Raw genomic sequence first — 21,455 nt, forward strand, 5'->3', positions numbered from 1 at the left:
GCCTCCGGTGTGGGGCGTTGGTTGGTGGGACGGGTAGTGAGGCTGGGGATAGGCTGGGAGGAAGGAATAGCAGAAGCGTCGGTTTATAACGGGAGCCCGGCGTCTTGGCATGTATGTTTTTCCGGTAGGATTTCTGATGGGATTTTTTGCCCCCACCCCCCGCCTTCCGCGGCCTTCAAGCCCTTCTCCCGCCCTTCATTTAGCTCCTTTACAAATCTTCTCCGCCTTCCTAATCCGTTTTCTTTCCCCTAGTCCCGCGGCACCATGAGGAGCTTCAAAGGAGTCAACTTTGGGACTCTGCTAAGAAGTCCAAAGGAGGCTGAAGAGCTGCTGCCTGACTTGAAGGTGGGAGTGCTGTCTGGCTGTGGATACACCTGGCTTACCAAGCTGAGCTGTTTTGTTTTTTGACTTATTTGAAGAGACAGATTAGTAGGAGATCCACTCTTGAGCCATCTCATTTCTAGTTCCTTTCCCTATCTTTTTTTTTCTCCTTTGGTAGCCTCATTCACATCTTCTTCTCCTCCTAGGAGTTCCTGTCCAAGCTTCCACCTGATTCTCCCAGCTGCCGATCTGATGCCGAGAGGAGGCAAGCTTGTGATGCCATCCTGAGGGCTTGCAACCAGCAGCTGACTGTCAAGCTGGCTTGCCCTAGGCACCTGGGGAGCCTGCTGGAGCTGGCAGAGGTGGCTTGCGATGGCTACTTGATGTCTACACCCCAGCGCCCACCCCTCTACCTGGAACGAATTCTCTTCATCTTTCTGCGGAACACTGCTGCACAGGGAATCCCAGAGGCCACACTCCGAGTCGCTCAGCCCCTCCATACCTGCTTGGTGCAGTGTTCTCGACAAGCTGCTCCCCAGGACTATGAGGCTGTGGCTCGGGGCAGCTTTTCTCTGCTTTGGAAGGGGGCAGAAGCCCTGGTGGAGCGGCAGGCTGCATTGTCAGCTCGGCTAAAGGCCTTGAGCTTTCTAGTACTCTTGGAGGATGAAAGTACCCCTTGTGAGGTTCCCCACTTTGCTTCTCCCACAGCCTGTCGAGTGGTAGCTGCCAATCAGCTATTTGAAGGCAGTGGGCATGGTCTGAATGAAGCAGATGCTGATTTCCTAGGTGACCTGCTCTCCAGGCATGTGATCAGAGCTTTGGTGGGAGAGGGAGGGGGCTCTCCTGGTCCTCTTTCCCCGCAGAGGGCCCTCTGTCTCTTGGAGCTCACCCTGGAACACTGCCGTCGCCTCTGCTGGGGCCACCACCACGCCAGAGCCACGAGGGCAGTGGAGAAGGCCTACGATTACCTGAGGAGCACCAGTCTGGCCCCCAGCCTCCAGCTTTGCCAGCTGGCAGTTGAACTTCAGCAGGTTGGCGAGGGAGGACCCCAGGCGGTGGCCAAGCTTCTGCTCAAGGCATCAGCTGTCCTGAAGAACAGCATGGAGGCGCCGTCACCCGCACTGCGGGCATTGTGTGACAGCTGCCAGTTCTTCCTCTCAGTCCTGGAGCGAGGCACCAAGGGGCACTATGGACCTGATGCCATTCTGGGCCTCTTTGCTTTTCTTGGAAGCTACTGTTGCCTCATCCGGCAGCTGCAGGATGGCGTGAGTTAAGGACCTAGAGGTAGGGTGGGAATGTGGTTCTGTGGACTCCATCGGGCTAGGGTCTTGGGTAAGATCTGGAAGCCCTGGCTCCCGCCTTGGTGAGCTGCTCTCTGGACCATGCCTGCCAGCCAGCAAGCAGCCTCGTATACGCTGAGAGGGCAGTGGCCCATCCTGATGTCCTTCTTCCTACTCCCCGGCTGTCTCAGCTCTCCAGGGCTCTGGGCCAGTCTTCAGCTTGGAGCTCCCTGTTCCTCAAACCAAGCTCCCCCTTCCTTCCTTAGGTCTGTGGGGACTCCGCCAAGCAACTTCAGGCTTTGGTTCAGATGCACTTTCAGGGACTTCACCTCTACACTACGGTGGTTTATGACTTTGCCCAAGGCTGTCAGGTACCATCTGGAATCAGAAAACCTGGACCGGTCCTAGGGTCTGGAGTTGCTTGACTGCCCTCAGTAGAGCTTTGGGGTTGCTTTGGCTTTCGGCACAAGGTGGGGTGGACATCACCTTAGACCTATTATGTTTCCTCTCACCTTTTTTGTCCCTTCAGGAAGGTGATTTGGCTGACCTGGCCCAGCTAGTGGAAAGTTGCAAATCTACTGTTGTCTGGATGATGGAGGCCTTACAGGGCCTGTCAGGCCGAGAGCTGACTGACTACCTGGGGATGACTGGTTAGTGTCCTAGGGCCCAGATACAGGGTTCTTGGGAGGGTCATCGCTTGTTAGGCAGGCAAGTAGCAGTAGCTGGATAGTTCTGTGGGACCTCCCTATGGCTTAGGGAGGCAGTGAGAAAGATATTTATAAGGATCTCTGTATTTAACAGCAGGAGAGAAGTGATGAGGCTCATTTATCATAGCAGATGTGAATTTTTTTCTCATTGGCTTTGAAATCTGACTTGGTATTTGTTTCATGAAAATGTAGAACATTTATAACTTAATTTTTTTAAAACCAGGTAGAACATTCACATGATTCAAAATACAAATTGCACAAAAGGGCGTACAGCGAAAAGTCCCTCTACTGCGCTTAATCCTAGTCACCCAAGTCCCACTCTGCAGAGGCAGCTAATATGGTCAATTTCTTATGTATCCCTCTAGAGATATACTGTGTATATTTACTATGTGTATATATACTATGTATATGTATATATTAACCAACAGGCATGAATATTTCTCCCCACTCTTTTTATTGAAATATACATACAGGAAAATACAAAGATCATAAGCAGACAGCTTGATGGATTTTTACAAAGTGAGCTTGGTTTGTAACCAACATCTAGGTCAAGTAACAGAGCATGACAGAGACACCTGAAAAAACCCCTCTTTGTGCCCCCTTCTGGTCCCCACACCCCAACAGTAACCACTAACTATCCTAACAGCATCAATTAGTTTTACCTGTTTTGTATTTCATAATAAATTTCCCCCTCAGTTTTACAAAGAGCATAGCCCTTTAGTTTGAATTATATAAACCTAATGAGTTCAGTCACTAGAAGGTTTTGGAGCGTTTTTCATATTCATATTATCAGGTTGAACCTGGCCACAGGTCATCAGGAGTCACAAAAATTAATAGTATGAAAATTCTTCCCACAGAGTATTGATATTGAAGACCTTCTTTATTTTCTCCCAGCCATCTATATCGATAGCCGAGAAGCTGCCTAAACTAGAACTTAGGAAAATTGTATTCATTCAGTGAATATTTATTGAGTGCCTACTATGTGCTAAGCACTGTTCTGAGTACTTAGATATGTCAGTAAATAAAACAAAGATCTCTGCTCTCATGAAGCCACATTCTGGTTGGGGGAGAAAGACCATAAACAGTAGAATAATTGAAGTACAACATGTTAGAAAGTGATCAGAAATATGGAGGGAAAGGAAAAGTAGAGCAGGATAAGAAAGGGAATTAGGAGGTCAGGGCAGGTGAGGGGGGGCAAATTACCATTTAAACAGGTGGTCAGGGACTTCCCTGGTGGTCCAGTCGTTGGAACTCCACGCTTCCAGTACAGGGGGTGCGGGTTCAAATCCCCGGTTGGGGAACTAAGATGCCATGTGGCAAAAAAAAAAAAAAAAAAAAAAAGGTGGTCCGAGTAGGCCTCTTGGAGAGGGTGACATAAGCACAGCCTGGAGGGTGTGAGGGAACTGACCATGTGGAAAACTGGGAAAGGACGTCCCCTGGCAGAGGAAACAGCCAGTGTCAAGGCCCTACAGCAGGAGAGGGGCTGGCATGTTCAAGGACTAGCAGGGAGGCTACTGTGGCTTCAGTGGAATGAGGGAAGGAGAGGGAAGTAAAGGATAGGCCAGAGCGTTTCCCCCAAAATGCTGACCTTTGGAGCAAGATGAAGACAGAGATTGGCATGTGAGGAGAGACAGGCCCTGTGTGGGGATGAGGACTTGGCTCTTGTAAAACAAGTGCAGAGAGGCTGGCTGGTGTGGGGTTACCTTCCTGGAATGGAGGGCATGGGCTGACTTGGAGCATGAAGGGGAGAGCTGTCCCGTTCTCATTCCCTAGCGATGGGGGTTCCTGGCTGATCTGGGGACTGCTGAGCTGACCACGGGTTTAGCATCTCTCTGCTGCCCCTCCAACAGCAGAGGGCAGTGGAACCATTCCTGCGGTCAGCTGTCCTCTCTCTCCCCTGCAGCCTCTTACACCAGTAACCTGGCCTACAACTTCTATAGTCACAAGCTTTATGCCGAGGCCTGTGCCATCTCCGAGCCCCTCTGTCAGCACCTGGGCTTGGCAAAGCCAGACACCTATCCTGAGGTGCCTCCTGAGAAGGTATGAGGGCAGGAGGGAGGTTATATTGAAGGGAGGAGGGGGCTCCAGTAGCATGAAAGGGCCTGGCCAGGACCCTGCCTTGGAGTAGAGAGTTAGGAGCTGCATGTTGGCAGCAGTGCCTGGGGCAGTGTTTCCCGGACCTCACCTGTACTGTTATTTAATTTTTTTGATTCATTCACTTTTTTTTTTTAATCTCACCACACCTTCATATTTACTTTTTTTTTTTTTTTTTTGATTCACTTTTTATATTTAGCCTTGTCCTGGGCCAGTGGTTTTCAACCTGACTAGACATTAGAATCACCTGAGTGAACTAAAAAAAAAAAAATTCTAAAGCCTGTCCTAAGCTAATTGCTTCAGAATCTCTGGCACTGGAGCCCAGGCATCTGGATATTTTTCTTAAAGTTCCTCTACGTGGTCCTTTGGGCAACCAGAGTGAGAACCACTGTCATAAAGCAGGAATACCCATGAAATGATGGGTTGGCAAGACGGGTCAGAGAGGGCCTTGGGTTTCGCTTGATGAGCCTCTCGATTTAAGTGGAGGCCTGGTATCGGATTGGTATCTTGGGCTTCTCGGCATCACTGTGGCGAATAAACAGAAGGAAAGGACACCACCAGGCACCCAGGCGGCTCTAGCAGCCCAGGCAGGAAAGGGTGGGCGTCTGAACTGAAACAGCTTCCCAAGGGATGGAAAGAAGTGGGTGAGTGCAAGAAGTCAAGGATTAACCTGGAAAGTGACCGGTGTGAGGGAGGGAGAAGGAAGAGGCCAAGATGGTCTCGCCTTTCCAGCTCAGGAGAAGGTGGTGATTTGCTGAGAAGGGTCAGGAGGGGCTTCCCTGGTGGCACAGTGGTTGAGAGTCTGCCTGCTAATGCAGGGGACACGGGTTCGAGCCCCGGTCTGGGAAGATCCCACGTGCCGCGGAGCAACTGGGCCCGTGAGCCACAACTACTGAGCCTGCGCGTCTGGAGCCTGTGCTCCGCAACAAGAGAGGCCGCGATAGTGAGAGGCCCGCGCACCGCGATGAAGAGTGGCCCCCGCTTGCCACAACTAGAGAAAGCCCTCGCACAAGAAACGAAGACCCAACACAGCATAAATAAATAAATTAATAAACTCCTAACCCCCAACATCTTCTAACAAAAAAAAAAAAAAAGAAGGAGCAGGTTTGCAGGGGTGTGGGTGACGGATATATGGGTGGGATGGGTCGAAGCCTCAGGTTGAGAGCACCCAGATATTTAGTTCTTAGGTGTCTGTGGGGCGGGCTTGGGGGCAGGAGGACCCTGAGCACACACATCCTCCCCCATGGTACAGACTTCTTGCTTCCTCTCTCCAGTGTGGTCTGTTTTCTTCCTCTGGTCAGTTGCACAGATGCTTCCGGCTGCACGTAGAGAGTTTGAAGAAACTGGGTAAACAGGCCCAGGGCTGCAAGATGGTGACTTTGTGGCTGACAGCCCTGCAGCCCTGTGGCCCCAAACACATGACTGAGCCAGTCACCTTCTGGGTCCGGGTCAAGATGGATGCAGCCAGAGCCGGAGACAAGGAGCTACAGCTGAAGTGAGTTGGTGGGGAGGGGGACAACCATTTTTATCCCCTGGAGAGGGCTGCTTTGGCACTCATGGTCACATTCATCCTCATGTCTGAAAAAGGCACTGTTTCCTCCATTCATCATTATGGATTGAGTGCCGACTGTGTGCCAGCCACTGTGCTGGGTAGTTGGGGGGACAGCGGTGACAGGCAATTGCTCTTGCTTTCACCACTGGAAACTGAGCTCTCAGCAAGCTGAGGCGGGGACTCCTTGGCCTGGGGCAGAGGCGCCGTGCTTCATGGGCTCCCCGGTGCTGAGCCTGCCCTCTCTCAGGACGCTGCGAGACAGCCTGAGCGGCTGGGACCCAGAGACCCTGGCCGTCCTGCTCAGGGAGGAGCTGCGGACCTACAAGGCGGTGCGGGCCAACACGGGGCAGGAACGTTTCAATGTCATCTGCGACCTGCTGGAGCTGAGCCCCGAGGAAACTCCGGCCGGGGCCTGGGCCCGAGCCACCTACCTGGTGGAACTGGCTCAGGTGCTCTGCTATCACGACTTTGCCCAGCAGACCGACTGGTGAGGAGGAAGGCCTGGGAAGGCCACTCTTGCTTCTTGCCCTAGCTCCTCTTACCCTTCCTGGAGCCCGTTTCCCTCTCCACGTCCCTGAGCACTCCCTTGAGTTTGTGGTCATGGGAACTCAATTCAAAGGATGAGGCCAGCTGTGCTGCAGAAGGCCCTTCCCAGGACAGCGTGGCAGGCACTCACAGTAGCCTGGCTTAAGTGCGTCTTCTCCCTATAGCTCTGCCTTGGATGCCATCCGGGAAGCCCTGCAGCTTCTGGAGTCTGTGAGGCCCGAGGCCCAGGCCGAGGATCGGCTTCTGGATGATAAAGCACAGGCCCTGCTGTGGCTCTACATCTGTACCCTGGAGGCCAAAATGCAGGAGGTGAGATGGCTGCTGTGGGGTTGAGCAGGACTGGATACAGGGTTTATTTTCCCTGGGCCCCAGTAAGCTCGTGACAACTGTGTTTTCACCCTGGTCGCCCCATCCAGGGTATTGAGCGGGATCGGAGGGCCCAGGCCCCTCGTAACCTGGAGGAGTTTGAAGTCAATGACCTGAACTATGAAGATAAACTCCAGGAAGATCGTTTCCTATACAGTAACATTGCCTTCAACCTGGCTGCAGATGCTGGTGAGGACCGTGAACGTAGTGTGGTGGGATGGGGCCTCCTCTGTGGCTTCCTGTGGGTGCCCCAGGTGTGAGGGAGGCTGCCCTGTGGAGTGGAAGGTGGGCACAAGGGCAGAGGCCATTATGGGGAAGAGGACCACCTTTCCCCAGATGCCCACACTGAGAGAATGGCTGGTCCCTTTCTTCTGACTTACAGCTCAGTCCACATGCCTGGACCAAGCCCTGGCCCTGTGGAAGGAGGTGCTTACAAAGGGGCAGGCCCCCGCTGTGCGGTGTCTGCAGCAGACAGCAGCCTCCCTACAGATCCTAGCGGCCCTCTACCAGCTGGTGGCAAAGGTAACGGGGCAGGGCGTTGACACGGGCCAGAAACCCAGCTCCTTCACCTTCTTTGGCCTGTGTCCTTGCTGAGAAGTCATGTCATCCAGTGTGGGCTGTGTCACCAGTCTCCCTGAGTTAAATCCAGGCTCCAGCGTTTACTAGTACATGGCCTTAAACAAGTTGCTTAACCTTCCAAGCCCATTTCCTTATTTCTAAAATGAGGGTAATAATACTACTAACTCATAGCCTTGTTAGCATTCAGTGAGATAATGCGTGAAAGATGGTGTGTGTAAACGGAATACTCAAACGTTAGCCATATAATTATCAGATAATTTGAGACCTGTATACTCAGAAAAAATACATAAATGCCTACAGATACAATTTTACATTTTTACATGCAATGTCAGGTTTCAAGGACTCCCTGAAGCTCTTCCCTGGACCCCATATTAGGAACCTCTGAAAAAGGACGTTGCACATAGAGGATCTTTGTTACTGTGGGCATTAGGTCATATTCCTAGCAGGAGGAGCCTGGGAAGCTGCCTGAGCCCTAGATTTGAGTCTCGGCTCTACCACATACGTGTTATGTGAACTTAGACAAGCAGCTTAACATATGTTAACCTATTAGTTTCCTCGTCTGTAAGATTAGGGTTAGAGTTGCTATGAAAATAAAGTGAGCTGGCACAGTGCCTGGCACATAGCAAACGCTCAGGAAATCCTGGCTATTGAAGACACCTGGCGTGTGGGCTTTAAAACAAGTGAGGGGGTAGGAGGGTTTGCAGACGCCCTCGCTGCTCTCCTCTCCGGCTCCCTGAGGATGGCCAGTGGTTGCTCGGTCTGGGTGGCCACATTCCAGCCAGGCCCTCAGGTCAGACCAAGGTCCCAAAGGGCTGGAGGGGAGGGGCTAGAAATGAAGGCTGAGCGCGAGCTGGGTAAATACGCTGCTCCTGGCCCCCCAGCCCCTGCGAGCTCTGGAGGTCTTCCTGCTCATACGGATCGCCTCCCAGAGACTGGAGGACCACGCGAAGGCAGCCGGCTCCTCCTGCCACGCCACCCAGCTCCTCCTGACACTCGGCTGTCCCAGCTACGCCCAGGTGAGTGCCCAGCCGCGCTAGCCTGGGGCTGCAGGGGGACCTGGCTTCGGTGACCCAGCTGTCCTCTGAGAAGGTAGGTTACTGAAGGAGTGGCTTCTCTGCCTTCCGTGCCACATTTGGCTGAAGGATGGTAAAGTGTGGAGTGGTTGGGACGCAGCTGGGGGAGAGGAGGCATCTTTCTCCGTCTCACTGCCAAACCAACTGTTCATTCAGTCTTACCTAGTCTGCACTGGCAATACGCTGCTAATCCGGGGTTTCCCAGCCATTTCTGTTGTCCCAGTTGATGCTTCTTGTTCACTTAGGGCTGTTAACAATGTATTCTAACTGGTCTCCTGGCCTCCAGTTCCTCCCTTTTCCACTCCGGCTACTAGCGGCATCATGTTAGGCACAGATCTGATCTTATCTCTTTTCCTGCTTAAAGGATTACATTGGCTTCTCCGCTACCTGAGGGATACTGTCCAGATCCTTTACTCTGGATTGCACACCTTCTATATTCTGGTTCACTCTTTGTCTCGCCGCTCCACACCATGAACTTTATGCTAATCTGTACCACTTACTTTATATTCCTCATACGTACCCCGCTGTCTTTGGTTGTGGTAGACCCTTCACCCTAAATGCACCCTCGCCCCAACTTTATTTTCCTTCAGCAAACCCATACTTTCTTTTCAAGGTCTAGCTCAGTTGTCTCCTTCATAAAGCATTTTATATGTCCCCTTCTTCAAGGGTAAAATCAACCACTTTCCCTGGGTCCTGGGTGCCCACGCCCCCCCCCGCCTCCCCCCCGCCCCCGCATTGCAAGCTGTTGGATGGAAGGGCCCGCTTACAGCTTATCCAGCTTTGTCTCTCTAGCTTAGTGGTTAACAGAAAGGTACTAAATGAGCATTTTAGTGAGTGAGAATAATTCCTACGTAGACTACAATATTTGAAATAATTTAATATTTAATTGGACAAGGTCAACATTTTGCTTGCAAATGCTTTAATCTGCTTTAATTTGGAGAGTCCGGCTGCCTCTCCTCACCAGCATGCTCACGCACCCCCGATTGCTTCCTCAGTTGTACCTGGAAGAGGCAGAATCAAGTCTGAAGCTTCTGGATCGCACCACAGATACATGCCTGCTCCTTTCCCTGACCTGTGACCTCCTGCGAAGTCAGCTCTACTGTGCTTGCCAGAAGGTGCTTCTCTCTTGATCCCCGAAGGTCTTGGGTATGGGAAGGATTTTAGGATTCTCCAGATAACCTGTCTGGCTCCTGAGGCTTCCCTGGAGCTGGGGAGAATGTTCATGGCCCCGAGGAGCAGAAACATCTCGCCTTGCCCTCTCCCGTGGATCGTCCACGTGTGCTTCTCTAGGAGCCATTCCATCCTTTTCATCCTTTTCCAGCTCCCTCTGGGGCCAGGGGGAAAGTCTGTCCCGTGACTAGAAACTGGGATGACACTGGTGCCCTCGACTGGAGATGCAGTGGGATCCAAAAGGCTGGGCTTCCTCACACACTAGCTGTGTGACTTGGCTGAGTCTCCTGCCCTTTCAGGCTCTAGTTTGCTCTCCAGCTTTTATCATCTGAAAAGCAGGAGTTTGGGCTACGTGATCCATAGGGGCACCTTGAGCTCTGAATTGCTGACCCTGCCTCACTCACTGCTCTCCTCCGCCCCTGCCCCCTCCCCCCAGGTGGCTGAGGGTGCCTCTCTGCTGCTGTCTGTGCTTCGGGACCCTGCCCTCCAGAGGCCATCCAAGGCCTGGTACCTGCTGCGCGTCCAGGCCTTGCAGCTTGTGGCAGTCTACCTGAGCCTCTCATCAGGCAGCCTCTCGGCCTCCCTGTGGGAGCAGCTCTGTGCTCAAGGTGAAAGAAGAGGGTGGATGGCCCTCCTTGTGTGGTTTGTCCGCTGTCAGCTCTTCTCTGCCCTCGTCCCCTCTGCTGTCCCGCTGCGTGGATGAACCTAACTAGAAGCTGCCCAGAGCAGGCCTGGGATAGCAGATGAGTTTCAGTTTGCTTGCTGACTCTAATTGACTGCTCAGTGACTGCCCTGAACACGACACTGACAAGGGTTCTGAGACTCCATGTGGCCTCGGGGGAGAGAGTTCTGTGATTGATTAGCTCTGTCTGCCTTGAGTGTGGGGGGAGAGGGTGAGAGCATGCTTCGCATTTGCTTTCTTACTGTTTGAAGGTGGTGGAAGTTCTGGCCACATCATCTCCCTTCTTGTCACTCCCACCTTCCCCCCACGCTTGCGCAGGCTGGCAGACACCTGAGATAGCGCTCATCGACGCCCACAAGCTCCTCCGAAGCATCATCCTCCTGCTCATGGGCAGCGATGTGCTCTCGGCTCAGAAGACAGCTGTGGAGACACCATTTCTGGACTACGGTAAGTCCGAGGAGGAGAGCTAAGGTGGAAGGAACAGGCTAGATGGCGGGGCTGGCAGTTATGTCTGCAGAGGATCCAGGCTACGGGTCCTGGTTCCACATGATGATGGTCTCGTCTCTCTCCTTTGCTACAGGTGAAAATCTGGTACAAAAATGGCAGGTTCTTACTGAGGTGCTAAGCTGCTCGGAGAAGCTGGTCTCCCGCCTGGTCCACCTGGGTAGTGTGAGCGAAGCCAAAGCCTTTTGCTTGGAGGCCCTGAAACTTACAACAAAGCTGCAGATACCGCGCCAGTGAGTACAGGGCCCAAGAGGATGCCGATTCCCAAACCTGAGTGCCTACGACCTTGACCGTGGGTTCCCAAACTGTTCCACAGATTAACATGTTATATTTGGACGGGTTGGTGGAAGAATGCAGCATTCCATGGCGAACAAGTGGGAAATGCTGAGTTAATCAAGATTAGATGTTTTCATTTCCTGTAGGACTTACCATGTCCTCCAGTATGCTAACACACATTATCAATCTCCAGACGGGAGATCTAGTATACAGTGTTTCCCTAAATCTCTTCGCCTGGAGGATCCTTTTGGTGAGGAGTTCGGTCTGGGAAATCCTGTCCTCAGGCACGAGGGTGAGTTGGTTTGAGAGATGAGTGTAGAGGGTTTTTGTCAGGGAGTGCCTGAAGTCAGCCTTAGGAATTAAAGGCCTTCTGGACACTGGAAAAGACTGTGATGGCTCTGCCTGGGAAAGGGGCAGAAAGACTCTCTAGGAGGGCTCCCTTGGTGGTGCAGTGGTTAAGAATCTGCCTGCCACTACAAGGGACATGGGTTCGAGCCCTGGTCCAGGAAGATCCCACATGCCGCGGGGCAACTAAGCCCGTGCGTCACAACCACTGAGCCTGTGCTCTAGAGCCCGCGAGCCACAGCTACTGAGCCCACATACCACAACTACTGAAGCCTGCGTGCCTAGAGCCCGTGCTCCGCAACAAGAGAAGCCATGACAATGAGAAGCCCGTGCACCGCAATGAAGAGTAGCCCCCGCTCACTGCAACTAGAGAAAGCCGGCGCATGGCAACAAAGACCCAACACAGCCAAAAATACAAACAAACAAATAAATAAATAAATTTATTTTTTAAAAAAAGACTCTCCAGGAAAACAAAGGATTCCACTAATGGGTCGTCATCTTCTCTCCCAACCAGGTGTGCCCTGTTCCTGGTGCTGAAGGGGGAGCTGGAGCTGGCGCGCAATGACATCGACCTCTGTCAGTCGGACCTGCAGCAGGTTCTGTTCTTGCTCGAGTCTTGCACAGGTGAGCAGCCCGGCCCCTATGCCCGTGGGCGGTGGTGAGAGTGATGCACGCACCGCAACACAGCATTACATGTCAAGGTTAGGTTCTCTTCTAAATCAGACTGACTTCTGTCCCAGGGCAAAGCTCCCTTCACTTCAGTCAGACCATTGGTGTCCCTCCTTCAGATGGGCTGTCCAGGACTACCTTACCTGCTTCTAGTTTTCAGTGCTTATATATATATATATATATATATATATATATATATATATATATACACACACACACACACACACACACACACACACACACACACACGTATAGATACATACATATGTATATATATTTTTGTTGTTGTTGTTGTTTTTCTGGGTTTTTTTTTGTTTGTTTTTTTTGCCTGTGCCATGCAGCTTGCGGGATCTTAGTTCCTGGAGCAGGGATTGAACCCGGGCCCCTGCAGTGAAAGCACTGAGTCCTAACCACTGGACTGCCAGGGAATTCCCAGCACTAATATATTTTAATTTAAATAAAATTGAATATTCAGTGCCTTAGGTACTCGCCACACTTCCTGTGTTCAGTAGCCGCACATGTGGCTACACTATGGGGCAGCACAAATGTAGCATCCTCAGAAGGACTTAAGCTAATAATAAAATATTGTATCTATGGTGCTTTTTTTTTTTCCTTATCAACCACTTTTACCTGTAGTATTTCACTGGACCCACACAAAATCCTGGAAAGTTGAGTTGGGAACATAGAGTTTTTTCATTTGTAAACTCAGAAAATTGAGAAATTCAATGTTTGAGGCCAGGATCATGGGGCTAGTCAGGGGCCAGAGACAGGATTAAGACTTGGGCCTCGGGGTGCCGGCCTTCTGGCCTGAGCCATGCAGCCTTCTGAGCTGCAGATACGGGAGCTCTGTGGGCTGTGCTGATGCATTATTAGAAGGGCAGAAAATGTTAGGATTTTATTGAAAAAATAGCAAGGATGCTAATATTTAGTATGTTAGTACAGTAACGTATATGAACAGTTAGTAGGTCGTTGGCCGCTGAGGTAGCTCAGGACACACTGGTATCATTTCTCCCAGTTTTGTAATTCTTTTTCCACTCTTCCCTCAGAGTTTGTCAGACTAGCGCAACACCCAGACTCTGTGAAGAAGGTCCACTTGCAGAAGGGGAAGCAGCGGGCCTGGGTGCCCCATCCTCCAGAGCTTCCAGAGGAAGAGCTTGTTCTAAGAGGCCCTGACCTGGAGCTGGTGGCCACCGTGGCCAAGGAGCCTGGCCCTGTAGCACCTTCTACTAACTCCTCCCCAATCCTGAAAACAAAGCCCCAGCCCAGCCCTGGCTTCCTGACCCATTTGCCCACTTGTGACTGCTCACTCTGTGCCAGCCCTGTCCTCTCAGCAGTCTGTCTGCGCTGGGTGTTGATCACAGCGGGCGCGAGGCTGGCCATGGGCCATCAGGCCCAGGGCCTGGATCTGCTGCAGGTTGTGCTGAAGTGTTGCCCCGCAGCCAGTGAGCGCCTCACCCAAGCTCTACAAGCTTCCCTGAATCACAAAGCACCCCCCTCTCCTGTCCTGGGCCTCTTCGATGAGATCTCGGCTCAGGCATACGCACAGCTGGCACTGGAGGGGCTGAGCCAGCCGTCAAACAAGAGCCTGGGGAAGATCCTGGAGTTGGGGCTAAAGTTTGTGGTGGCTCGGATACCCCACCTGGAGCCCTGGCGAGCCCACCTGCTCTTGGTTCAGGCCCTTGCAAAGCTGGCTAGCCTCAGCTGCTGCACTCCTCGACTTTTTGCGAGCTCCTGGGGCTGGCAGCCACCATCACTAAAGACCCCTGCAGGCTCAGAACACTCTAAGCCTTGGAGCCAAAAACATTGTGGACGAAGACGCCAGCAAGAGGTCTCTGCTACCCTGCCGCTCTCAAATACCTCTCTGAAAGGTCTGGAAGGTGGAGGACCACCCTGTACACCTAAGCCCCCAGGCCGGGTCAGGCAGGGTGGCCCTCGTGTCCCCTTCACTGTGTTTGAGGAAGTCCTCCTTACAAAGAGCAAGCCTGAGGTTCCCAAGGCCCCCAGGGTACAACAGAGGTCCCAGACACGCCTCAAGGTGAGATGGGACTGTGGCTAGGTGGTACTGGTGTTGAGTGGGGGTGATCCTGCAGAAGAGTTCTGCAGAGCAGGTGTCTCTGGAATAGCTTCCTAGGGCTGGCGGGGGTTGGGGTGGGGAACCTTAAGCTCTCCTGTTACTGCAGGACCCCTACATCTTCCACAGCAAGACCTAGTTCAAGTCCATCTTTGTTTCAGACAGAAGGGACTTTTCTTCACTCTATACGGTTCCTTTCCCTTTTCATCCTCCTTATCTTCTCTTCTTTCCTCCTCTCCCTCCTTCCACAACCCAGGGTTACTGCCCCTGGCTGAGTGTGGCCTAATACCTGGGAGGTTGATGCTTAAATCTTCCCCAAGGGCCTCTATGATGGCGCTTCCACAGCGCCACCTGCTGGCGGACAATGTCTTGTCATTTGGCCCTTCTCCCTTTCCCACCATCCTAGGTGAACTTCAGTGATGACAGTGACCTGGAAGACCCTGTCTCAGTTGGGGCACGGCTTGCAGAGGGACCCAAGGGACGGGGCACTGCTTCCCGGGGCTGCGGCCGGGGCCGGGGCCGGGGCCGGGCCAGGAAGGGCCCGAGCGTGAAGACAAACTCGGTGGCCGCCCAAGGCAGTGCCCCTGGGCACCCTGGCCTCAGTGGTAGAAGCCGGAGGGTCAAGAAGCTGGCATCAGGACATTGTGAGGAGCTGGGCCCCGAGATGATGAGGACCATCCTTGAGGAGGAACTGACTGACAAGCAGATGGAAATGAGCTTTGAGATCCTCAGGGGCCCTGATGGGGAAGACTCAGCCTCAGGTATGATGGCAAGGGTGGAAAATAGAGGTCCATGATTTTTTGGGGTTGCCCTGGGGCCAAAACATGAGAAATAACTGGTGCCAAAGATGGAACAGGAAGAAAGTTCTTTTGCTGGCTCTGGGACCAGACCCTAGAAGGGAGAGCAAAGGGGATGGCAGGAAGAGGGAACTCTACAGGAAAGTCGTGTTGTCTGCCCAGGTGGGAAGACCCCAGCTCCAGGGCTCGATTCATCCATAGGAGAATGTGAGGTGTTGAGACGGGATGCCAGTAAAGAAGAGCTGCCCGTCCGGGGCCCAGACAAGGAGAGAGACAAGGATCTTGGTCCTCCTCTCCGACTCCCCTCGGCCCCCGTAGCCGTCAGTAAGTATGCTGACCACAAAGGTGTGATCACTTGATCCCAGTGCCTTTCCATTACTGTCCTTGGTTCTGGTTTTCGACCATCTGGATCTGGCAGCCTTTGAACCTGGGTTTGAATCCTAGCACTCTTTGTCTACTAGCTGAACTCTAGTCACTCCACCTCTCTGAGCTTCAATTTACTTAACCGTAAGGTGGAATTTGGGGAGGATGGAGAGAGTTGATGCATGTAAACTGCGTAGCTCCCCACTTGGCACACTGCCCTTCATAAGTGGTAGCTGCTGTTTTCCACGTGGGAGAGGAGACAGACACTCATTCTTGGAAAGTTCCTATCAGTTAGGAAGTCGGGGATTCATCGGTGTCTTGACCTTCCTCTAGGTCTCTCTATCCTGGATTCCATCTGTGACTCACTAAGCATTGCTTTCCGTGGGGTCAGTCACTGCCCTCCTAGTGGGCTCTACGCTCACCTCTGCCGCCTCCTGGCCTTGTGCCTGGGCCACCGGGATCCCTACGCCACTGCCTGCCTTGTCACCGAGTCTGTCTCCATCACCTGTCGCCACCAGCTGCTCATCCACCTCCACAGGCAGCTCAGGTGAGTGCCCACCATCCCTAAGGCTTGTGCTGGGACAGACTGGGGGGAGTGGTCCAGACTTTGAAGGAGGCAGAACTCACCCCCTCTTGTGTTGCCTGCAGCAAGGCCCAGAAGCGCCGAGGATCGCTTGAAATAGCAGAGCAGCTGCAGGGGCTGAACCTCCAGGAGAGGCCTGGAGACATACCCCTGGCCCGCATCCAGCGCCTCTTTTCCTTCAGAGCATCGGGATCTGGCCACTTCCCCCAGCCTGAGAAGGAGAGTTTCCAGGAGCGCCTGGCTCTGATCCCCAGTGGTATGGCGGCAGGCATCAGTGCCTCTGCTGTTCTTTTATTCATCTTCTTAGGGAAGAGTTGGGTGAAGGAGTTTAAGGCATTAGTTAGTTCACACACACGTTTATGATCCTTACGGAAGGATCATAAATTTTCCATTGATTAGACATTTTGTAACTCTCACCAAACAGACATACCTTAAATCTAGAAGTCTTTCTTTTTTCTAATTAATTAATTAATTAATTTATTTATTTATTTTTGGCTGTGTTGGGTCTTCGTTTCTGTGCGAGGGCTTTCTCCAGTTGCGGCGAGCGGGGGCCACTCTTCATCGCGGTGCGCGGGCCTCTCACTGTCGCGGCCTCTCCCGTTGTGGAGCACAGGCTCCAGACGCGCAGGCTCAGTAGTTGTGGCTCACGGGCCTAGTTGCTCCACGGCATGTGGGATCTTCCCAGACCAAGGCTCGAACCCGTGTCCCCTGCATTGGCAGGCAGATTCCTAACCACTGCGCCACGGGGAAGCCCCTCTTTTTTTTTTTTTTTTTTTTTGAATCTCAATTTGAGTTACCAGCAAATTCAGTGTTTTTCTTTCTTTAGGGGTAAGTTGGTTCAAGTGTCATGGGTCTTCCTATGCTAACACGAAACATGTTCACGGATGATTTGAGTGCCTCACTGTATGTGGGGAGTGGTGGGGGGTAGTGGTTGTTAGTTTCTGTAGGGACACAAATAAATACAAAACATGGTCTCTGACTACAGGAGCTGTTAGGGTAAGGGAGAGCACCTTTGAACTCCAGTGGCCAGGGAAATCTTCTAGGAGTTGTCTTGATGATGGACAGGGATTGCATGCAGAAGACAGGGAAGGGAATTCTTTGTAACAGCTGAAATAACTCTGGGCACGTCCTGTGTGTCAGGGGTGACCGTGTGTGTGTTGGCCCTGGCCACCCTCCAGCCTGGAACCATGGGTGACACCCTCCTGCTGACCCGGCTGGAAAAAGACAATCCCCCAGTCACTGTGCAGATCCCCACTGCCCAGAACAAGGTAGGTTTTCTGGGCTGGGGAGCAAAGTTGGGCTGGGGCAGGCTTCTGGTCAAGCTGTGGCTGGGGGATGGAGAGATGGTGGTCACGTGGACAAGCAGAACTCTTACAACCCCATCTCCCTCAGCTTTCTGTGAGTTCAGCCCTGAAAGAGTTTGATGCCATCCAGAAGGAACAGAAAGAGAACAGCAGCTGTACTGACAAGCGGGAATGGTGGACGGGGCGGCTGGAACTGGACCGCAGGATGGAGGTGTGTGTCCCCAGCGTGGGGTGGGATCGGCCTGTCCTAGGAATATCTTCTCTCTCAGGGGTCCCAGGTTCTTGCTGAGCCACCTCAAGTCCTTTCTGGAAGTGTAGGCCTAAATAAAAAGTTATGTCACTTGGGAAGCACTTTAAACAAGAGTCTGAGACTGGAAGGGGTTATGGCAATGGAATGTTTAAAGATAAGTACAAAAAAAGAAGTTAAGCCCAAGTATCAGCCTCCCGACCACAGCTTTCATTTCACTTCCTGGCTTTAGCTTTTGCCCACCTGTTCGTATTTGTCAAAACGTAGTGATTTATTACAAATCATCTTTTTTTTAAAGATATATATATATATATATATATATATATATATTTTTTTTTTTTTTGGCTGTGTTGGGTCTTCATTGCTGCACGCGGGCTTTCTCTAGTTGCTGCAAGCGGGGGCTACTCTTTGTTGTGCTGCGCGGGCTTCTCGTTGCGGTGGCTTCTCTTGTTGCGGAGCACGGGCTCTAGGCGCGCAGGCTTCAGTAGTTGTGGCTCGCGGGCTCTGGAGCGCAGGCCCAGTAGTTTTGGCGCACGGGCTTAGTTCCTCCACGGCATGTGGGATCTTCCCAGACCAGGGCTCGAACCCGTGTCCCCTGCATTGTCAGGCAGATTCTTAACTGTTGCACCACCAGGGAAGTCCCCCTACAAATCGTCTTATCTATACTCCCCCAGAGTCTCAACAAATGAAAAAATGTTTCTCGCTTCTTGCCTTTTATGACTGGCAGTAGGATAAGTAAGGCACATCCACTTATTGGAAGACCCATTTCCTCGTCTCCAACATGTCAGTGCCTGTGGGGAAAGAAACTCAGCTTCCTTTCTGACTGACAGCTCTGTTCTGCATTCAGGTTCTCACCACTTCCCTAGAGAAGTATGTGCTGGGCTGCTGGCGGAGGCTGTTGCTGCCATCCAGTGAGGACCCCGGCCCTGCCCAGGAGGCCTCCCGTCTACAAGAATTGCTGCAGGAATGTGGCTGGAAGTATCCTGACCCCACTCTGCTGAAAGTGAGTTGAGCAATCAGGGAAGGGGAAGAAGGTAGCCTTAACTTTCCCACCTGCCACTGAGGGTGGAGATGGGAGCTATGGTACTCAATGACCACTGTTCCCCTGCAGATCATGCTTAGCGGTGCCAGTACCCTCACCCCACAGGACGTTCAGGCCCTGGCTTATGGGCTGTGCCCAGCCCTGCCAGAACGAGCCCAAGAGCTCCTGAGTGAGGCAGTAGAGCGTCTACAGGGTCAGACGGTACCAAGCAGTAGGCATCTTGTCTTGGTGCTGGACAAGGTAAGGAGCCAGGGGCCGGAGGGGCAGCGCCTGGTGGGCAGTGGGTAGCTACTCGCTGCCATGCCCTTTCTGACTCCTGTGTACCTCTGGCTCAGGACAGTAACCTCTGAGTGCTCTTTGCCCAGGACCTACAGAAGCTCCCGTGGGAGAGCATGCCCAGCCTCCGGGCCCTGCCTGTCACTCGGCTGCCCTCCTTCCGATTCCTACTCAGCTACTCCATCATCAAAGAGGTGCGGGGTTCAGGGAGTGGGGACTGGGGGTGATTGGGGACTGGGCAAGAAAAGGTAGAGAAACCTGGGAAGAGAAGAAGGAGGTCTTAGGAATGGATCAGCTGTGGAAAGGGGCTTGGGGTTTGTGGGAGCTTGGGCCCTTGGGCCAGACCAGGATTCTGATCACCACTGTCTCCCCATCAGTCCGGGGCCTCGTCGGTGCTGAGCCAAGGTGTGGATCCTCGCAGTACCTTCTACGTCCTGAATCCCCACAATAACTTGTCAAGCACAGAGGAGCAATTCCGAGCTCATTTTAGCAGGTCAGCGGGAGAAGAGTAAGAAGCGGGGTGGGGAGGGGTAGCACAACACAGGGGCAAATGTCCTTTTCTCCAGAATCAAATGTTGCAGCCCACGTTCTCCCTACTGTTCCTTCTGCCCTCTTTGCCCCATAACCCTTCTTACTCCTACCTTTTCCCTGTAGTGAAGCTGGCTGGAAAGGGGTGGTCGGGGAGGTGCCGAGCCCAGAACAGGTGCAGGCGGCCCTGGCGGAGCGTGACTTGTACATGTGAGTGCTCAGGGCAGGGAGGTGGGGGGAGGGACAGTCCCACAGGGTGGGTATCACCACGGTTTGCTCTGGGGCTTTGGAGCCCCTGACTGGCTCAGGACACCTCTGGAGACACAGCAGAGGCCTGGCCCTGCTAGGTCAGGCTCATCTCGCCTCCTTCTGCCTCAGCTATGCAGGGCATGGGGCTGGTGCCCGCTTCCTGGATGGGCAGGCTGTCCTGCGGCTGAGCTGCCGGGCGGTGGCCCTGCTGTTCGGCTGCAGCAGTGCAGCCCTGGCTGTGCGCGGAAACCTGGAGGGGGCTGGCATCGTGCTCAAGTATATCATGGCTGGCTGGTGAGTCTCGAGGGGCAAAGTCCATCCTAGGTCCCCATCCCAAGTGCTTTCCCAGGTCTGAACCCTAAATCCTTCCTCTTTTGTGCCCCACCTCCTTCCTCCCACCCTACTTCCCTGGCATACCTGGGCCCTTAACCCTTTGCCATCCTCTATCCTCCTCCTGGAACTCCCTCTCAACTCACTCACCACCACCACCACCACCACCAGTCGTGTTTTCCTAGGTGTTCTGTTTTAGACCCTTACTTTGTATTTCTTCCTTCTCTTTTCCCAGCCCCCTGTTTCTAGGTAACCTCTGGGATGTGACTGACCGTGACATTGACCGCTACACAGAGGCTTTGCTGCAGGGCTGGCTTGGAGCAGGCCCAGGAGCCCCACTTCTGTACTATGTCAGCCAGGCCCGCCAGGCTCCCCGACTCAAGTATCTTATTGGGGCTGCACCTGTAGCCTATGGCTTGCCTGTCTCCCTGCAGTGACCCCCTTGGAGCTCTCCTGTTGCTGATAGAAGCCATGTGACTGTTCTACCTCCAAACTTAGATTTGGCCCTTACGATAAATATTTTAAATGATTTTCCCCAGTGTTTTATATGCAACATTTCCTTTTGATTTAATTTTTAATATAATAAAGATACATCACTTAAACCCTGTTTTGTGTAGTTCCTCTGAGAACATTTGAAGATAAGACTATTGCTGGCTTCCTACTGTGTAGTACTATAAATAGATAAGAATAGGTTGCAGGAGTTCAAGTCTGAGAGTCTTGGGAAGAAAGGCAAAACCAACAAAGCTGGGCCTGTCTTGGCCTCAGCAGACAAAGCTGAAGGAGAGAGAGGCATCAAAATGCTATTAAGTGGGGACAAAGGCCCAAGGAAAGGTAGAGACAGATCCATTGAGAGTGTCTTGGCCAGGTACCCTCATGTCTATCCTGTCTTCCTGCCCTCAGGTATCCTGGGAGTGACACAAGTTTAATGCCTCAGTTGCTTTGCCCCCCTCCTAAGCGGATGTTATAGGCTGCTGTCCTTTCCCCACAAACAGCTGTTACACTTGTTAGTGCCATGCACTTTAGCAGCAGATTCTGGGGGGTTCTGATGCTGATGTACGGTTTATCTCTCCAACTAGATTTAAGTTCAGAAGTACGTATCTTTTTTTTTTTTTTTTTTTTTTTGCGGTACGCGGGCCTCTCACTGCTGTGGCCCCTCCCGTTGCGGAGCACAGGCTCCGGACGCGCAGGCTCAGCGGCCATGGCTCACGGGCCCAGCCGCTCCGCGGCACGTGGGATCTTCCTGGACCGGGGCACGAACCCGTGTCCCCTACATCGGCAGGCGGACCCTCAACCACTGCGCCACCAGGGAAGCCCCCAGAAGTACGTATCTTAACACTCTTATGTATCCCTCACTTCTAGCACATGGTAATTTAGCACACTGCACTGATTAATAAACCCACTGCTGTACTTTTTAGTTGATAACGGGCCTCCTTTGTGTTCTCTCCACCGCCAGACTCCCGCTTCACCTGCCCAAAGCATTCCTTTCACAGTGCTACTCCCC

The 21,455-nt window shown here is 52.7% G+C and overlaps 1 protein-coding gene across 1 annotated transcript; it reads left to right on the forward strand.

Annotated features, from left to right (window-relative positions):
* Positions 1 to 264: 264 nt before the first annotated feature.
* On the forward strand, positions 265 to 20,545 carry ESPL1 (extra spindle pole bodies like 1, separase; the record flags this gene model as incomplete). Its single annotated transcript, XM_082666721.1, has 30 exons — positions 265 to 345; positions 528 to 1,586; positions 1,868 to 1,972; positions 2,131 to 2,251; positions 4,212 to 4,348; positions 5,704 to 5,897; positions 6,202 to 6,441; positions 6,665 to 6,809; positions 6,917 to 7,055; positions 7,249 to 7,388; positions 8,327 to 8,461; positions 9,514 to 9,633; positions 10,125 to 10,296; positions 10,689 to 10,817; positions 10,951 to 11,107; positions 12,010 to 12,119; positions 13,211 to 14,199; positions 14,642 to 14,996; positions 15,195 to 15,356; positions 15,729 to 15,942; positions 16,044 to 16,234; positions 17,119 to 17,246; positions 17,371 to 17,493; positions 18,377 to 18,532; positions 18,641 to 18,811; positions 18,937 to 19,041; positions 19,225 to 19,340; positions 19,502 to 19,585; positions 19,754 to 19,918; positions 20,190 to 20,545. 30 exons carry the CDS (start codon positions 265 to 267, stop codon positions 20,389 to 20,391), a joined length of 6,345 nt encoding a protein of 2,114 aa, XP_082522847.1. The 3' UTR covers positions 20,392 to 20,545.
* Positions 20,546 to 21,455: the final 910 nt, after the last annotated feature.

The sequence above is a fragment of the Grampus griseus genome, assembly GCF_964374135.1.
Source record: "Grampus griseus genome assembly, chromosome: 11".
In the NCBI taxonomy this organism is placed as follows: domain Eukaryota; kingdom Metazoa; phylum Chordata; class Mammalia; order Artiodactyla; family Delphinidae; genus Grampus; species Grampus griseus.